Source organism: Anabrus simplex, chromosome 3, assembly GCF_040414725.1.
Source record: "Anabrus simplex isolate iqAnaSimp1 chromosome 3, ASM4041472v1, whole genome shotgun sequence".
Lineage (NCBI taxonomy): Eukaryota > Metazoa > Arthropoda > Insecta > Orthoptera > Tettigoniidae > Anabrus > Anabrus simplex.
In genome coordinates, this window is record NC_090267.1 from 403,061,144 (window position 1) to 403,080,936 (window position 19,793).

At 43.0% G+C, this 19,793-nt stretch overlaps 1 protein-coding gene across 1 annotated transcript in view; it reads right to left on the bottom strand.

Moving 5' to 3' along the window:
• Positions 1 to 19,793, bottom strand: part of LOC136867378 (trypsin-1) — a 124,815-nt gene that overhangs the window by 80,728 nt on the left and 24,294 nt on the right. Inside the window, exons 3-4 of the mRNA XM_067144558.2 lie at positions 13,719 to 13,807; positions 4,098 to 4,236 (exon numbers count right to left, since the gene is read on the bottom strand). Coding sequence (XP_067000659.2) covers positions 4,098 to 4,236; positions 13,719 to 13,807 — 228 coding nt within the window. The remainder of the gene's footprint in view (positions 1 to 4,097; positions 4,237 to 13,718; positions 13,808 to 19,793) is intronic.

Sequence of the window (19,793 nt, forward strand, 5' to 3'; positions counted from 1 at the left end):
TTTTTATTGTCATCACATTTTGTCTCATTTCGTACTATTAGGGTCCGATCACCTAGATGTTAGGCCCCTTTAAACAACAAGCATCGTCATCAATATGCACTTGTCATGCAGTGGCGCTGCTCTGGACTGTTCTGAGGCTGCGTGTATTACCTCCATATACACTACCAGATAGCGTTACATCTCATTCCGATGTCGATAATGCAACAACTCTTAGAGCGAATATCCCTCACAAAAAAAATGTACAGGTGGTGCAATAATATTTTAAGTGTATATTACACTAGGTGGAGTACCAGCCATTGTGGGTTAATCAGATGGAAAAGTGCAAAGAAATCTAACTCCCTGGATACTTTCCACCAATATTCAGGCATACTGTTTTACTCGGGATGCAGCAGTAATCCCTTCTATCAGAGATGAGTGGCAGCAAAATAGACAAATCACATCACAACAATGGTCAATATAATGTTATTGTTATTGTTGTACAGTTTTATGAGCATTCAATACTGTAGGTTGCCGGGCTGAGTGGCTCAGACGGTTAAGGCGCTGGCCTTCTGACTCCAACTTGGCAGGTTCGATCCTGGCTCAGTCCGGTGGTATTTGAAGGTGCTCAAATACGTCAGCCTCGTGTCGGTAGATTTACTGGCACGTAACAGAACTCCTGCGGGACTAAATTCCGGCACCTCGGCGTCTCCGAAAACCGTAAAAGAGTCGTTAGTGGGACGTAAAACAAATAACATTATTATTATTATTATTATAATACTGTAGGCCTTCACATTTTGTTTTCTTCTGAATATGGGATAAATATAAAGACCGTCCTTCTTTCATGACTCCCCCTAATCTTATTCTTTAAGCGATCGTTCTTTTACGATTTTTCAGTTTTTATAATTACCTTCACATTTTTACTTCTCGATACGGACCGATGACCATGCGGTTTTACACCTTAAGACAAACATGACAAAAACCTCAGCCAGTTTACAAGAAACAATATTTCCATGTTAACGATGGTTGGCGTTGATATGGACTAAAAAACAAAAGTCTAAATTCGTAATTCTATGGTATTATCCTAGTCGACAAGGAAGAATTGTAGGAGACATAAATGACTGAAACTTTTATTCTCTATAAAGTTTTTCATGGTATGGAATAATTTTCGATAGAACCAATAACATAGGCATATAAAACGGTAAAGTTTAGTCGCCTTCCCCTAAACTACCATTTCATCCAGCGTGAATAAAAATTATTTATAACCTAGACTGTAGCACCTTATTTCCAGAAATTACATACCAATTTTCATTACATTCCCTTAGGCCATTCCCTCGTGATTCCGAGACATACATACAGGCAGAAATGACGAAATAGTAAAAAGTTCATTTCTTGTTACTGTGGACACGACCAATACAGAAATGCCATCACTTTAAAATTTTAAGCAAAGTGCAGACAAAACTCTTATTTTATATACACTGGCAAAATAATCCCAAACACCGTGAAATAAGGAATGCAGAATACGTAAATGTTGGTAATATATTTGTTAAGGTAACATATTAAAAAGATTAAAGTTACAAGACTACATGTTAATATCCGCCCGAGAAAGGCCATCGCAATTTTGCCATGCTGGTCGAGTAATAATCAGTGAAATCGCCTGACTGTTGAATACAGGCATGCAAACGTGCATACATTGTGTCGCACAGCTGCCGGATGTCAGTTTGCGGGTTGAATTCCATGCCCGTTGCACTTGTTCGGTCAATACAGGGACGGTAAATGCCGTTGTGGATGATACTGAAGTTGTCGTCCAATGATGTTCCATACATGCTCGATTGGGGACAGATCGGGGATCGAGCAGGCCAACGCAACATGTCGACACTCTGTAGAGCAGGTTGAGTTACAACAGCAGCATGGAGACGTGCGTTATCCTGTTGGAAAACTCTCCCCGGATATGCTATTTATCAATGGCAACACAACAGGTCATATCACCAGACGGACGTACAAATCTGCAGTCAAGATGCGTGGGGTATCCACGAGAGTGCTATGGTTGTCATAGGAAATTGCTCCCCAGACCAGAACTCCCGGAGTGTTGACGCCATGCTGCAGAATGGAATGCAGGCGCACACCTGGCCTCCTCCTAACCAACGCTCGGCCATCACTGGCTCCAAGGCAGAATGGCTTTCATTTCCTCCACCTCCATTCCATCGTCCAATGAGCTCTCGCTTGACACCACTGAAGTTGCAGACGGTGGTGGTTTGGGTTAAGCGGAATGCACGCCGCAGGGCGCGTGGCTCAGAGTTGTCCTTCAAATAACCGACTTCGAACAGTTCGTTGCGTCACTGTGGTGCCAACTGCCGCTCGAGATCTTGCTGCAGTCTGAGTCCGCTGCGCCACAGCCATACGCCGAATACGGCGGTCTTTCCTCTCGGTGGTGCCACGGGGACGTCCGGAACCCGGACTTCCTGCGAACGTAACTTCTCATGACCACTGCTGCCAGCACACATGCACAGTGGAGACTTTCTTGCCAAGTCGTTCTGCAATAGAGCAGAAGGAAAATCGACCTTCACGTAGCCCTATTATACGGCCTCGTTCAACCCCAGTGAGCTGTTGATACTGGCCTTCTCTTCGTTGTAAATGCATTCTTGACCCGCTCACAATCACTCCGTCCAATCTAACATGTAACTAACACTATCGAACAGTAGAGCCCGCATTTAAAGCAAACCTGATGTGCAACGTCATGGGGCCGGTACTAGTACCACGCTAATGCAATTTGCGAGAAATGAGAATCAACGTCATCTGTCAGATGTATAAACACGCCTACCAACGTTCGTTAATATAGCACAACCCCTTCTTGGTGTTTGGAGTTTTTTCCGCCAATGTACCCTGACTTGGCAAATGTCATGGGATAGTCAACTAATAGCGTGTGGGGCCTCCTCTGGGCCTGCGAACTGCTGTGAGACGCCGTGAAAGTGAGTCGACAAGTCTCTGGTAGTCCTCTGGACGCAGCTGACACCAAATCATTTGCAGAGTGGCCGCCAATGCTGGTCTGTTTGTGGGTGCAGGATCCATGGCTCGGAGCCTGCGTTCCAGGACATCCCAGATATTCTCGATAGGGTTCATATCGGGGCTCCTGTGTGGTCATGGCAGACATCGGACCCCCGCTGCATGTTTTTGGAACCATTCCCGGGCGACGTGGGAGCGATGTGGCGGCGCGTTATCATCTTGAAACACCGTAGAACCGTCTGGGCGCAGGAAGGCCAAAACTGGATGGAGATGGTCTCCGAGCAGCTCAACATACCACGTACCATTCAAAGTCTCTTCCAGAGAAACTATGGAGCCCATTCCATACCAGGAAAATGCACCCCAGACCATAACAGACACACCAGCGCCCTGGACCACACCTTCGAGGCAGGCGGGATCCATCGCTTTATGTGGTCTGCGCCATACACGGTGCCTACCATCGGCATGGTGCAGTTGAAATCGTGATTCGTCCGACCATATCACGTTACGGCATTCTTCCAGTGTCCATCCCTGGTGACTTGCGATAAATGCGCGTCGTTGTGTCCGATGACGTTGGGTTAACAGTGGCACCCGTGTGCGGCGCCGGCTCCCATACCCATAGAACCCTTGTTCCTACGGATTGTCCGCTGGGAGACGTGCCTAGCACGTCCTGTGTTGAATTGAGCCGTGATTTGTTGAACGGTTGCCCGTCTGTCACTATTGACAATCCGTCTCAGATGTCGCCGGTCACGATCATCGAGGGTGGCTGAACGGCCAGTCGTTCGTCTGTTGTGGACGGTGACACCCGTATTCAACCACTCACGATACACCCTGGACACGGTTGGTCGTGTGAAGCCGAATTCCGGCACCACTTCCGAAATCGCACTTCCCATCCGTCGGGCACCGACCATCATACCATGTTCGAACGGCGTCAGCTCACGACGACATTACATGTTACACCTGTCACATTCACAGCCACTGCTCACAAGGTCTCCTATACAACTGCCGCTGACACAGGGGGCGTGTGGTGCGCAGACAACACACGTGCACATCAGTGCTCCGCTATCCCGTGACATTTGCTCAGTCAGTGTATATATAGATTATATACGAATGTTTCTTACCTTGATTAGAGCTATATCATTGTCATCACTTTTGTCTGAGTATTTCTTATGTTTTTTTAATTCAGTTGCTTTGTGCACTTCGCCTCCCTTTTTATACGACGACGATCCAACACGAAGCGTGACTTCTTTAGGCTTCATCCTACATTAAAAAAGCAATTTTTACTGATAGTGAATTATATCAATTTTCTAGTAAAATGGAATAGCGTTATTTTATTTATCACCACAATAAAATCTTAGCGTTTTCAAACATTTCTGTGGAGTACACCTCACCCTTCAATTTGCCCCACAGGTAAAAATCACAGCAATCAGAATGGCTTCGTGGTCATGATCGATAAGGTGATTGGGTGGCCTGATGTGCACATTGAGTCTAACATCGGGCCACGGTGACATCTGAATGGCCCACATGCCTGGAAATTGCACGATACAACCAACCAGCCTCATGCAGTCCCAAAATGATGCAGTCTCTGTTAAATGTTGGTGTATAGTCTCTCTAACGCGTCTGCGAGGCATCGCGGGTGCTCTGAACTCTACGTAGTCCTCTCTGTACGCCTTGCTTATCTGTCTGACTCGCAGAAGTTAACTGGTAACATTTTATTGGAAACAGAACGGTGTAATCAAGAATGCACTCTGGTGGGCGTTCTACAATTTACAGTTTCTTGTAAATCTAATCATTTACTCGTACATCAATGGTTAAGCATGTATATAATATAGGGTGCGGTAGAAATACCTGACGAATTTCAGACGTAAATAACGCAGCAACGCAACAAGCCGTTTACAATTTTATTGCACAGTTCGAAAGAGCAGGTTTTGCCATTTATGTCACATACAGTAGATTGGAGCGAACTGAAGGTTGTATAGGCCATAGGTTTCAAACCTGTGTTATTCTCGTGGTGCGCGCGGTTTTGGCTTTGGCCTTGGAGAACACGCGCATCGTCTCGTCCGGGCTAGTCTGTCAGCCAGCCAGTCGCTAGCATGGCGTGGAGTGGTGAACACCGAGGTTTCGTAATGGGAGACCAAAAATGCCGACTCCTTACGGGCTGACGTTCCATGGCCACCCCGTTCTCCTGACCTCACCTCTTGAGATTTATTTCTCCGGGGATATTTGAAGGATCGCGTCTTCCGACGTAAATCGCGAACACTACATGACCTCAAAGCTGCCATCCCTGAAGAAATCGAGGCAATACCACAAGACATGCTCAAGCGAGTCATGCGGAACTTCAGGGAAAGGCTTCAGTGTTGCATCGAACAGGACGGTCGGCATTTGGATGACATATTTTCAAAACCTAGGGTGTATGTGCCTGTGACACAAATGGCAAATAATACTCTTTCCAACTGTGCAATAAATATGTAAATGGCTTGTTGCGTTGCCGAGTTATTTACGTTTGAAATTCGTCAGGTATTTCTGCCGCACCCTGTATATGACCACTCCTGGGTGCTTATTTTCTTTTGCCGGACAGTTTGCCATTTACAAGTGTAATAGTGCTTTAGTTTTCAATTCAAAACCGTTGTTCTTTATCCTCTCTCTCTCTCTCACTATATTTGAAGTTAGTGGTACGCCAAAATGATTCCCCATCACGCCGCTTGCTCGTGCTTGATATCCGAGGTCGGCAGTGGAAAGAGCGGGGTCTGCGGCAAAGAAGCTTAACTACAAGGAATTGTACGACCAGCTAGACACACCTGGAGGAGATACCAAAGGTATTGGCCATGTTATACATATCAATGGGTCAGACAACATCCTGAAAGACCCATCAGCCATCCTCCAATAATGGACTGACTACCTTGTTGCCGCCTGCAACGAAGAGTTCCCACCCCCGCAAATACTGAGTCGTCAACCATGTCGGGACCTGCAACATTATTCATGTCCATAGATGTGATGTTAACCCTCAAGAAATGAAGAATGGGTAAACAATATGCCATGACCATGTACCAGCTGATATCAAAATATGCCTGCGCAACTTTGTGTGGAATTTCTCGTCAGGCTATTCAGACAAATCGTAGCCATCCCCTGTGGGAGGGGGACGCAGACGAGAATACACCCACGATATCCCCCGCCTGTCGTAAGAGGCAACTAAAAGGGGCGACCAAGGAATGATTGAATTAGAACCATATAAATATTAATGATTAGTACCATCACACGAAGAACATCATGGGTCGCTTTTACTTGCGAGTTGTACCACTACGTTAGGTACACAATAGGTTTTTGATTAGTAGCAGCAGAATTTGGTACATTGTAGGTTTACAGTACCTGTGTCCGACTCGTTGGCTGAACGGTCAGCGTACTGGCCTTCGGTTCAGAGCGTCCCGGGTTCGATTCCCGGCCGGGTCTGGGATTTTAACCTTAACTAGTTAATTCCAGTGGCACGGGGGCTGGGTGTATGTGTTGTCTTCATCACCATTTCATTCTCATCACTACGCGCAGGTCGCCTACGGGAGTCAAATTGAAAGACCTGCATCTGGCGAGCCGAACCCGTCCTGGGATATCCCGGCACTAAAAGCCATACGACATTCCATTTTTTTACAGTCCCTGTTATTAATACCACTATTTAGGGAACACCACAGGCTTACGTTGCTTGTGATCAGTACCACTATATGAGCGACACCGTAGGTTTGCGTTGCGTGTGATTATTACCCGCTATGTGAGGAACATTACTGGAAAAATCGGGTCCGTGTTGTACACCTAGATGAGGAATACCATGGGCTTGCGTTGCCTATGAGTGGCACTGTAATGTGAGAAACACCATAGATGTGCGTTACCTATGCGGCGTATATTACTTGTGACTAGTACCATAATGTGTGAAACACCGTGAGTCTAGGTTACTTTGGATTAGTACCTGCTACATGAGAAATACCATGGTTCTACTCTACTAGCGATACGTACTATTATGAGGGGCCGTTGGCATGGAAGTTGGACCCCCTTAGACAACAAGGATCATCGATTCAGGATTGTGCTTTGGAAGTAGTCCCGTGGTCAGTAATGCTATTATTATAAAATAGTTTCTGGGATGGTGGGGCAATGCGGATCGGGTTCCATTTATTGTTCTAAGTGCATAATCATTATTCCTGCTCATCGTTTTTGATTCTAGACAGTGGATCGATTTTGGATTATTTCAAACTTTCAGTATTGTGAGTTGGTTCTGTTGATTATTTTAAATTCATATTCATCAATTCATTATTCATCATCACGTTTTGAATTCTGGTGAGTGGATGAATTTTGGACTTTAAAATTGTCACTAAATTTTGACTCATTTCGTACCATTAATTGCCGATGATCTAGATGTTAGGCCCCTTTAAACAAAAAGCATCATCATCATCATAATCATCATCATCATCGAAATCGTAGTCGAGAGCAAGCTGCACAGTGTGTGGACCACCGGCACGACTGTATCAACTGGAAAATGGAATGGAGGTACCGGCCAATTCGAACATTATGCCCATACTCTGAAGTTATTTGAAGGAGTACTGGGCAATCGACTAAGAATAACTTTAAATCAGTGCCGATTTGTTGGAGGACTTTGTTCCAGAATAGTTCCATGCCACACGCTTCTTGATGGAGAGACATCCGGTAAAGGAGACAGATCATTTGGCATTTGTTGACGTGCAAAAAGCTTTCGATATGGTCCCACACGATCTCATATGGGGATCACCTCACAACTTCGATGTTCCAGAGGTACATGTAGAACAGATCCAGCTTGTGTACCGTAACATCACAAGCGTAATTTGATATCCGGCTGGGCTGTCGTCCACCTTCATAAAGTCACTTTCTTCAAAGTTCCTCCTTTCCATCTCTAGTCTTCAGCCTTTGTATAGATACGGCAACACCTGGCATTTAATTTCCCATTCCTGGACACTCGTATACGCGGATGATGTAATACCTTCAAAGGTACAGCCTTGCACTTCAGCACCATGTGAAAACCTGGAAAATTAGGCTGGATGAGAATGGGCTGCGACTCAACATCCAAAGGTCAGAATATGTAAAATGTGGCTTTCAAACCAATGGCACTACTTGAAATGTATTCAGACCTTGCAGAAAGTGATCCATTTTTGATATATTCGAACTCCTGTCACATTAGATAATGATGCCAATTTTGATGCCTGCATGAGCGTCAGCGCAGGATGGTAAAATTAGAGACAGGTGTCCTCTGCGATAGAAAGAGCCCAAATATCTGAAGGCTAAAATTTAAAAGCCTGTGATAAGATCAGTTGCCCTTTATGGAGTAGAATATCACCCTCTGACACGAACATATTCTCAGATCCTCCTTGCTATGCCAACGAGGATGTTACGGTGGACACTAAGACTGACTCACGTGGACCATGTCCGAAATGAACATGCGTCACGTAGACTTGTTGAGGTTCATATAGTAGAGAAAGCGAGACAGGCTCGACACTGGTTGTATGGCCATGTCATGCGATGCAACGTTAATTCATTAATAAGGATGGCCCTTCATCTTCAACCACTGGACGCCAATCACGAGGGAGGCCGCCGAACAGCTGGATAGACAACATCGTGGAAGATGCCCTCTGTGGACCTCCAACCTCGAAAAGTCCTAGACAGGGCCACATGGCGGACCCAACTGATACGAAAGCCGCTAGAAAGGAAAGAGTTAACATTCTGCGCCCAACCAAAAGCCCGGTACCCTCTCAACCGGAATCAGTACGCTGCATATTCAGCCAAGGAGTCAGACTATTAAATTCTTCATTGACTATTGAAATTTTAGCCTTCTCTTCTCACTACATATTGTATCCTCTTTTAACTATATTCTTAGATTTATAAACTTAGGAGTTGCTCTATTTTCTCCTGACCAAGTATTTTCTTGTCTTCCTTATAAGCATTACCACACTTTTGGTTTTAGTTAATGTCTAACACATATTTCTGACATGATTCTTGTAGAACTTCTGGGAAAATTAGAGGACAATAATTACCTTTCTGAACAGTAGTACCCTATTTGATATGAAAATTCACATTTACAAGATTTAAAGGAAACCTCTCTCAAAAAGATATGTTCCTGGACTCGTGAAGTTGAACGCCAACCGACTGTGCTGGGGCAGTATGTGGCAAGTTCAAGTACTTGTAGAGATTGCCTGATGTACTCAGCTATACTGCCATTCAGTAGTACTGTATGAATATTCTCAATGAGCGTTACAAACTTAGTATAAATATTTATTAGTTAGCAAAGAGGGGTCATCGTATGCCCTACACGTGTTGCCCGGGTGGTGCTAAGTAAGCTACAACATCGGCTCCTGGACCAAAAGAAATTTCCTTGCAGATATCGCAGCGAATAGAGGATACATGACAACCATGATCATGAGTGCAAACGGTTCTTCTCAGAGCCGAACAACAACGAAGTACCTAGGACATTCACTGACAATACAACTAAATGTTCAAGGCATAAGCAAGGCATTGAGCGACATACTTACAAAAGTGCTGAATTACAACCAAGTGGATGTTGTACTCTTACAAGAAACTCACTGTCAAGACCAAAACCAACTCCTGCCCAGATGTACTGTAAGTTGCCAGAATACAGTCTTGTCGCAGCATCTTTCCATAAGAGGTTCGGAACAGCAACTTACGCTAAGAACACCATTGAGCAGTTAGAAGGTATAAGTACAAACACTGATAATAATATATTCACCATCAAAATTAGAACTGCTGGCTTAGAAGCTACCAACATCTATAAACCTCTTTTCCAGCCCTGGGTTAATGAAGCCATCCTGAATATGGAACATCCTACTGCCAACCTATGGGATTTTAACAGTCGCCACACCATCTGTGGATACGAAGATACCAATTCATATGGCAATAGTATACTAGAAGGGGCAGAGGCCGAAGATATTTTCTTGATGTATGATGCCAAAGAGAGAGGTACCTTTCATTCTGCTGGATGTAAACATGACTATAACCCAGACCTCTGATTTGTTTCCAAGAACCAACAGGGGAGACCTCTTCCCTGCAGAAGAAAAGTGTTAGACAATTTCCCCGAAGTCAGCACAGGTCAGTTTATCTGAACGTCGGTACTGAAATTCCAATTATAAGATCAAATCTAGTGCCCAGATGGAACTTTACAAAGGCTAAATTGGATTTCATCACCAGTGAGATTGAACAAAACATCCAATGGATTCCACCAGCTCTTGAAACTATAACCGTTTTACTGGACTGGTATGTTCTGTAGCAAAGAAGCACATTCCTCGAGAATTTAGAAAGGAATTCATCCCAGGATGGAGCGAGAGGTGCAATGAGCTGTATGAAGAATAGCAACGCAGCAATCAAACGGAAGTCGCTGATGAAATACTGCATTGCTTAGACTCCGTCAGGAAAGAAAAATGGCATACACTGACGCAGTATTAACTTCCAACACACCAGCAGAAAAGCATGGTCCGTCCTTCGGAAGCTGGGCAGTAGTACCCCTAATTACAATAGCAAGAACTCTAAAATAAATCCAGAACATATATCAAACAGAATTGTTAACTTAACCAAAGCATCAGCAGACACACAAAGGAATGAAACAAGGCAAATTCTAAATAAGATAGAACTATTCAAAGCTGAAAAAACTCTCAGTTCTCCCAGAATTTTTCTGTTGCAGAGATCTCAGCTGCTTTGAAGGAAGCACAATCAGGGAAAGCAGCAGGCTTGGATGGTATCCATATCGAATTTCTGATGTACAGTGCTCCTAGAAGTATGGAATGGCTTGCTAAATTCTTTAGCCACATCCTAATGAAAAGAAGGCTCCCACATCTTCTTAAAGGAACTAAAGTAGTTGCTGTTGTGAAGCCTGGGAAAAGTCGCTGTAATGAGAAAGATGATCGACTTATTGCTCTACTGAGTATCTTCTCCAAACTACTAGATAGATTGATCTATAACAGAATCTCAGCAACAGTACTTCAGCACATTTCAGTTGAACAGGCAGGATTCAGACCTAATAGGAGCTGTTACGATCAGGTTTACGCACTAACCAGCCATATTGAGTAGGGCTTTCAGGGAAAAATGAAAACGACTGCTGTGTTTGTGAACTTATTATCAGCCTATAATACAGTCCGGCGAGGAAAGAATGATCCTGAAGTTCCTAAAATTATCCCTTGCAAGACCCTAGCTTCCTTGCTCAACAACATGCTATGCAATCGCCCAATTCAAGTACACTGACTTAGCAAATGTCATGGGATAGTCACCTAATAGCATGTGGGGCCTCCTCTAGCCCTGCGAACTGCAGCGAGGCGCCGTGAAAGTGAGTCGACAAGTCCCTGGTAGTCCTGTGGACGCAGCTGACACCAAATCGTTTGCAGAGCGGCTGCCAATGCTGGTCTGTTCGTGGGTGCAGGATCCATGGCACGGAGCCTGCGTTCCAGGACATCCCAGATATGCTCGATAGGGTTGATATCCGGGCTCCTGGGTGACCGTGGCAATCGTTAGACCTCCGCTGCATGTTTCTCGAACCATTCCCGGGCGATGTGGGAGCGATGTGGCGGCGCGTTATCATCTTGAAACACCGCAGAACCGTCTGGGCGCTGGAAGGCGAAAAATAGGTGGAGATGGTCTCCGAGCAGCTCAACATACCGAGTACCATTCAAAGTCTCTTCCAGAAACACTAGGGAGCCCATTCCATACCAGGAAAATGCACCCCAGACCATAACAGACACACCAGCGCCCTGGACCACACCTTCGAGACAGGCGGTATCCATCGCTTCATGTGGTCTGCGCCATACACGGTGCCTAATATCGGCATGGTGCAGTTGAAATCGTGATTCGTCTGACCATATCACGTTACGCCATTGTTCCAGTGTCCATCCCTGGTGACTGGCGACAAATGCGTGTCGTTGTGCCCGATGACGTTGGGTTAAAAGTGGCACCCGTGTGCGGCGCTGGCTCCCGTACCCCATAGAACCCATGTTCCTACGGAGTGTCCACTGGGAGACGTGTCTAGCACGTCCTGTGTTGAATTGAGCCGTGATTTGTTGCACGGTTGCCCGTCTGTCACTATTGACAATCCGTGACAGAAGTCGCCGGTCACGGTTATCGAGGGTGGCTGGACGGCCGGTCGTTCGTCTGTTGTGGACGGTGACACCCACATTCAACCATTCACGATACACCCTGGACTCGGTTGATCGTGTGAAGCCGAATTCCTGCACCACTTCCAAAATCGCACTTCCCATCCGTCATGCACCGACCACCATACCCCGTTCGAAAGGTGTCAGCGCACGATGACGTTCTATGTTGCACCTGTCACATTCACAGCCACTGCTCACAAGGTCTCCTATAAAACTACCGCTGGCAGAGGGAGCGCGTGGTGCGCAGGCAACACACCTGCGCGTCAGTGCTCCACTATCCCATGAGATTTGCTCAGTCAGTGTACATCTCAATGGAAATATATGCAGATCCTACAGAATAAGTGGTGGTTTGCCACAGGGTTCTGTTCTTTGTCCACTTATCTTCAATATCTACACGGCAGATCTTCCATCTACTGCGTGCCGAAAGTTTACATATGCTGATGACATAGCCCTAACAGCACAGTCCACAGACTTTGAGACCGCTGAAGTCATTCTCAAAAAAGATCTCCTAAAATGGATAGATACTTCAACACATGGCGATTGAAACCCAGTGCAAACGAAACAGAGCTTAGCACCTTTCATCTAGACAATAGGAGAGCCCATTACATTATACAAGTTCAGTTCAGAGGCCAACAGCTAAAATACTGTGCTCATCCAAAATACTTGTGTATTGTGCTGGATCGCTCTTTGATGTATGAAGAACACCTCTGCAGAACGGCAGCAAAGGTAAAAACACGTAACAACATCCTTCACAAACTCGGTGGCTCTAGTTGGGGAGCAATTGCTAATGTCTTCCGAACAACAGCTCCTGCCCTATTATACCCAGTTGTAGAATATTACAGTCCTGTATGGATCAACATCGCACACACAGGAAAATTTGATGTCCAGCTAAATGATACCATGATACCCACACCACTTAAATGACTGCCTGTAGTAACTAACATCCATCCTCCTCACCTTCGAAGGCTAACTGCTCTGAAGAAGGAATGGTAAAAATATACTGCAAATACACTCTTGCCGATTCATAAGGACTACAGCCTTCAGAAGCATGGAAAATTAAAATCTCCATATCCATAATGGGAACTAGGAAAGAGGTTTGTCGAATCACAGAACAACATGAATAATGCCCGGAGGGAGAGTGGGCTCCTTCAAACCCTGACCAGCTACGGTTGATATCTGACCCCTGTGGGAAACTTGCCGAGTTCAAATTGCCAAGAAGAATCTGGGCTTCGTTGAACAGAGTGCGGACCGGTCTTAGAAGATGCAATTTCTGGCTCCACAAGTGGGGAATAATTTCTAGCCCTCATTGCGACTGTGGTGACGCGGCTTAGGCAGTCCACCATTTTGTTATTATTTGCCCACTTCGGAGCTTCCAGGGAGGATACCACGAACTTCATGCGGCAAGTGAAGAGGCAGTGAACTGGCTAAATTCTCTGGACATTAAACCATCCATTGATCCTTTGTCCTACTGTTGTTCTACCTGCTTTAAGTGTATATAGTATATATATATAGTTTCTGTGTACCCCCTATATGCCATACGAAATAATAAAAGTTAGCAATGAAATAACTTTTCAATCGACTTACCCTACTACACAGTGTGCCGCCGTCAATGCCCACTCCTCACCAATGATAGAAGCACCACACATGACATCATTATCTTCGAGAAAAGCAACCTGAAACATGAAGATTAGAGGTACAATTTAAATGCAGAATTAAATGTAGAATAAATTATTCAAATAACAATAATGAACAAAAAATATCCAGAAAATGCATTACAACTCTTTAAATACGAGGGGGGGGGGAATGAAATATAAGTGACAGTTTTTTATTTAAATCCATTTATTGAAAAACACAAGGGAATTACAATTTTTTCAACATAGTTTCCTGCTTTGGAAATTCATTTTTCCAAGCGTATGGGCAGCTTTTAGATGCCCTCATCGTAAAAATTACAGGGTCGTGTCACCAGCCGTTTGCGCACGAAGTCTTCCACACTCTCGTTATCTTCCTAGAGCTTCTTTAAGCGATCCGAACGAATGGAAATCGCAGTGCGATAGACTCCATTACTTTTGTTGTCCTTAACAATCCGAATCCTTTTGTCATATCCTGAAAAATTTTGGACAACTCTCCCAAGTTGCCAAACTAGAGGAGGGCTTGGTTTTCGAAGGAGTATCAAGTCACTCTCTTGGATGTTAGGTTGCGCCAACTTTTCACCTGAAGCTGCCCGAAATATTCCAGCCGCCAGCTTTGTCAGAATTTGTCACGAGCAGCTTCCGCCTTTTTCCATAAAATTTGTAAGGTATTATCATAAAGTCTCCGAAGAGACACTGGAGGAGAGGAAGTCAATGACTGTCCCATCAGAAAATAGGCGGGAGTGAGTTTAATGAGATCTTGGGGATCTTTATATAAAGGGGTAAGTGGCCTATAGCTAACTACACCTTCAATTGGAATGAGAATAGAATTTCATTCTTCATAACAAAATGTAGATGAATCCAAAATTCTCTTCAAATAACGGTTTGTAAGCTTAACATAAGATTCCCAACGACCACCATGATGAGATCTATTAGGGGGGATAAAATTACACTTAAATCCCTTTAAGTGAGCAAAATCTTGTATTTTCTATTGAGCTGAAGAAGTGGAAAAGGCTCCCTTCAATTCTTCAGAAGCTCCAAAAAATATTCGCGAATTATCAGACAGACTTCTGAAGAAACACCTCTACGAGAAGAAAATCGAGGAAAAGCAGCTAAGAAGTAAGTTGTGGAGGCATTGGTGACAAGTTCAAGATGAATGGCTCCTGTTACCATGCAGACAAACAATATTATGTAAGCCTTACCTAAGGTTTTCGAGGTAGAGCACATGGGATTAATTCGATAGAAGGAAGGACCCGCGTATTCACCGCCGGTGTATGCAAAAGGACGACAAGTTTGCGATCTAAAAGAAGGTAAATCACCCATAAGCTGGGGTGCAGGTAAAGGGTTGGCACGAAAACATCTAACACATTTACTTATTATAGAGTAAATCTCCTGAATTCTATTAATAAGCCAATGTTCCCGGACAATGTATAGCAAAGTGCGAGCACCAGCGTGCATAATTTGATAATGAAATTGCCTTACGATTAACTTTATATTATGATGCTTAGAAGGCAAAATAAAAGGATGCCTTTTATCTTCAGGCAAAGTATAAGAATAAAGTCTGCCCCCCCACCTACCCTTAAAATGTTTTTCTGATCAAGTACATCTCAATGGATCAAGATGAGGGGACAAGGACAAAAGCCTACTACTCTTGGCCAAGGGTAGACCCTTGCTAAGAGGTCAAAATTCTTCAAGACAAGCTTCCTATTATAATTATAATATAAATAAAATCCTTGTAGTAGCTTCTATTAATTCAGCAGCAGTTAGCAACGGTTGAGGCTTCATAGGCTGGTCCAATACAAAAACTTATATCTTAAGATATAGGCCATCACTCGCAGAAGTTTGTGAAATGTAGGAAGTTTCTGAAGCAATGGGTAAGTTTCCATGGCGACATGTACAGAAATTATTGTTTTACGGACTTCTGTTGGCTGAGAAACCTCCATATTAGGATTAGTTGGCCATTGTGATGATGGCTGGATGAGCCAAGAAGGGCCATACCAATATAATCTGAAGCTTGCTAATTGTTTAGGAGTACATCCTCTCGAAATGTCGTCAGCAGGATTTTCACGAGTGGCAATATAATGTCACAGATCTACAGAAGTTTATTCCTGGATATTTGCAACTCTATAAGCCACAAGATGTTGCTTAGCTAACCAAGATAAAACGAAGGTAGAATCAGTCCAATAAATAGTTTTAAAGATATGAACTTTCAAAGTTCGAAGTACTTTTTTTGCTAATTTCACAGCAAGTAAGGCAGCACAAAGGTCTAATCAGGGTACAGAGATAGTTTTTAAAGGAGCTATCTTGGATTTTGAGGACAAGAGATATGAAAATTTTAGTGTATCTCTCGAAACAGTGTAAACACAATATCCGTATGCTTTCAGAACTATAGGCAAATAAGTGTTTTAAATTACCTACAGGGGAAAGCTTAATTAGATTTCTAGGGATAGGAATAGCAGAAATTTCAAGAAGACTACTTCTGTACGTATGCCATTTTTGAAGATAATTTCGGGGAACAATTTCGTCCCAATCAGCTTTCAAAAGACCACAATTCCTGCATAAAAAGTTTCGCGTTAAGTACTATCGGAGCTAAGTATTGCAAACGATCAAAATTTTTTACGTTTTTCGAAAGAACTTGACGTTTGGTAGACGGAAGTTCTGATGACAATGTTACTCTATAGGTAAATGAATATGAGCGGAGGGCCTTAATAGTAGTTTCGTCCTTAAATAATTCCACAGAAGCAAAAGACTGATTCTCATTAGGGAAGGACGTCACAAATTCACTAGAATTAGAACACCTTACGAAAAAGAAATCCACCACCCTTAAGCAATTGGGCTAAACCTTCAGCGACTTGAACGGTTTCTAACATTGTGGAAAAAGAAGATAGATAATCATCCACATAGAAAGAAGAATTAAAACTTGTTTTACTTCTGGAGGAAACAAGTGACAGTCCAATTCGGCAAGATTCTGGAGAGTCCTAACAGCTAAGAAGGCGGCAGGTTTTAACCCATAAGTCAAAGTTTTTAAACAAAAGACCTTCACCGATATCCTAGGGCCATCACGCCAAAGATTTCTTCTTTTTCTTGCTAGTGATTTTACGTCGTACTGACACAGATATGTTTTATGGCGACTATGGGATAGGAAAGGCCTACGTGTTGGAAGGAAGTGACCGTGGCCTTAATTAAGGCACAGCCCCTGCATTTGTGTGGTGTGAAAATGGGAAACGACGGAATACCATCTTCAGGGCTGCCGATAGTGGGATTTGAACCCACTATCTCCCGGATGCAAGTTCACAGCAAGTCCTCATGTGTATAATCGATTAAAATCTGACGATACTTTTGCTGAATATCAGCTATCACCGCAACAGGAAATAAACGAAAATTTAGAAGAATAGTAGATAAATCAGCTTGAATTGGAGGACCAGTCAGAAGAGTATCATTTAAGGAAACGCCCTGAGAATCCAAAGCGGAACCATTGAAAACTACTAGATTTGTTCACGATGTTTTCATTCTTCCAGACAGGATGGTGATTGGTAGACCGAATTTGAAAAGCTAGAATCGTCTATTATTTTTACCACTTCCATGTGATCTAGAGCTTCATACTCTTCCGGGTAATGGGAATATTGGTTTAAGAAAGAGCTCATCCTTAAATTTAGATTCGATGGTAAAAAGAGCCTTAAGAGCACGAGATTTAGTTTTGATTAAAACAGGAGGATTTATGATACGAGGAAGCTGAACCACAAATCTGCCCTCTGAAGTTCGAGAAGTAGTTTGCTGGAAAATCTGTTCGCATATTTCCTCTTCAACTGTATAATTTGGGATCTCTGAAGAACAATTTTTCAATTTCAAAAACGTTTCCAAGTGGGGCTGGTCACCATCAGTGATGAAATGGCATTGATACTTGGATTGCACAAGTTTTTTGGAAGACGTCCTGTGAGAATCCAATCTAATTTTGTTAGGCGTGCAAAGACGTTAGGTAAAATTCTAACATTTTCGGATTGTAATATTTTCCAGAAAATGTCAGCACTTAAGAGGCGTTCCACTGGAGCACTTTCGAAAATGGTAGAATCAGCCAGCTTAACATGAGGTGGAATAATCCGATTTTGTATGTTGAAGGAAGAAAGGGGCGTATTATTTTTTATGACGTCAATAGCTAAGCAATTTAAATTAAAGATGACGTTATTTCCCACTGAATCGTTAACACAAGTTCTTACTAAACTTGTTGAAGAAGTTTTGTTATTATTAATGCCTGTAATATCTACATCAGTAGGATTTTTTTCCAAGCCCAATCGTCTTATTAGACTTTCACAATGGCTGTGGATATAAAAACTTGAGAACCCTTTGGGGACGAAGCCCCTTGGGTTAGCGTCTGCACATTATTACATGGAACATTACCTTGGCTAGACTCACGGGAGCCGGAACTGGAGCGATTATTATTATGTCTATGTATTAAGGAAAGGTGCTTTGCACCACAATGTTTACAGGAGTTTATAGAATTACAATTTTTCAATAGATAATTCCTAGATAAACAATTGAAACATCGTTTATTTGTTTCAAGGATTTTTCTCCTGTCATCTGTGGACAACGACTTAAATTGAGGACAATGATACACAAGGTCGTTTTCAGAGCAACATGCACATTTAGAAGATTTCATTTGTGCAGCTAAACGCTGAGTTTTAGGAAATGATTTAAACTTAGAATCCTTTTGAGTATTCTCAAAGTTATTAACCAAACAAAAATGTTGATTTCTCATCTGAAAAGCAACAGCTGAAAGAATCTGACGCCTTTGTTCAAGAACTGGACTTTTGCATTATAAGTAACTACTTGTATGTTATAAATTTCAAGTTCCCAAATCTTTAGTGTATCTGGATGAAATCTGGAAGAAATTAAGTACACTAAGAAAGTGCCCCAGTGTTGAACTGGTTCATTTAGGTTTGCTATTTGCTAAGGCCTGAACATGCAAATCTACAGTGTCCAATAGTGCTCGAAAAGTTTTTGTACATTATCTACCTTGGTGGAGGGCTAATTAAACAGGGCTTGCATTTGTTGCTGGATTATTAAGTTAGGGTTTCCATTTCGCTATTTTAATAAGGCCAGGGCAATAGAGTAGTTATCACTATTGACAGTTGAAGACTCAATAAAATTTCAAAGGCAGAACTTTGAACAGAGGAACGAAGATAATGAAATTTTTGAATGTTGGGAAACATTTCATTTTTGTTTACTTAAGAATCGAATAATTTAAAAAAAGTATCCCATTCTTCTTAGCTTCCATCAAAATGTCGAAGTTTCATTTTAGGTAGAGAAACTTGGGCAGAAATATCGGGGGGGGGGGGAGGGTCTCAGTAAACCAGAAGTAGCAGTGGAGTTCGTTAACTCTTGCTGTTTTATAGTTTGAGTAATTCGCCTAATAATTTGTAGTACAGTCTGGGCGGACCTTCAAAATATAAGTTATCACCATCTCCCTGTCCACTGCTTGCACGGGAGACTGAATTTCCGGATTAGTCTGAGTTTCACCGCATCGCCTATAAGCTATCTCATAATTCTTTAACCTTTGAACGAGATTGTAAATATTGATAGTTTCATCTTCCCATGTGGAAAGGAACTTACGGAACAAATTGAGGTGACATTTTTAAGCAGCGTTAGCTCGAATCAGTTTTTCCTCAGGCAGCATTCTTGCATCCGGAACAACTGGAGCAACTGCAGGATGCATCGGCAACTGGTAGTACATGGAACTTATAAGAAAAGCGCGAAACAGTTACAAATCGGAATTAATATTGCTCCAATAACAAAATCTGCCGTTCCAGGTTTCGGCTGCATAGAGAAAACTGAGGAAAGGATCAAATGTTTCCGGAGATAAAGAGAGAACAGAAAAGTGGGTTGTAAGGAACAGCAGCAGTTACACAATTTATTTTAACAATAATAAGAAAAAATAGGAATAAATAATCACGTTAAAGGAAGCAAATTATTTTACACCCTTTAAAGGGAGATACGTGCGTGACATTGAGCTAAACAGCCAAGGGTACTGCACATT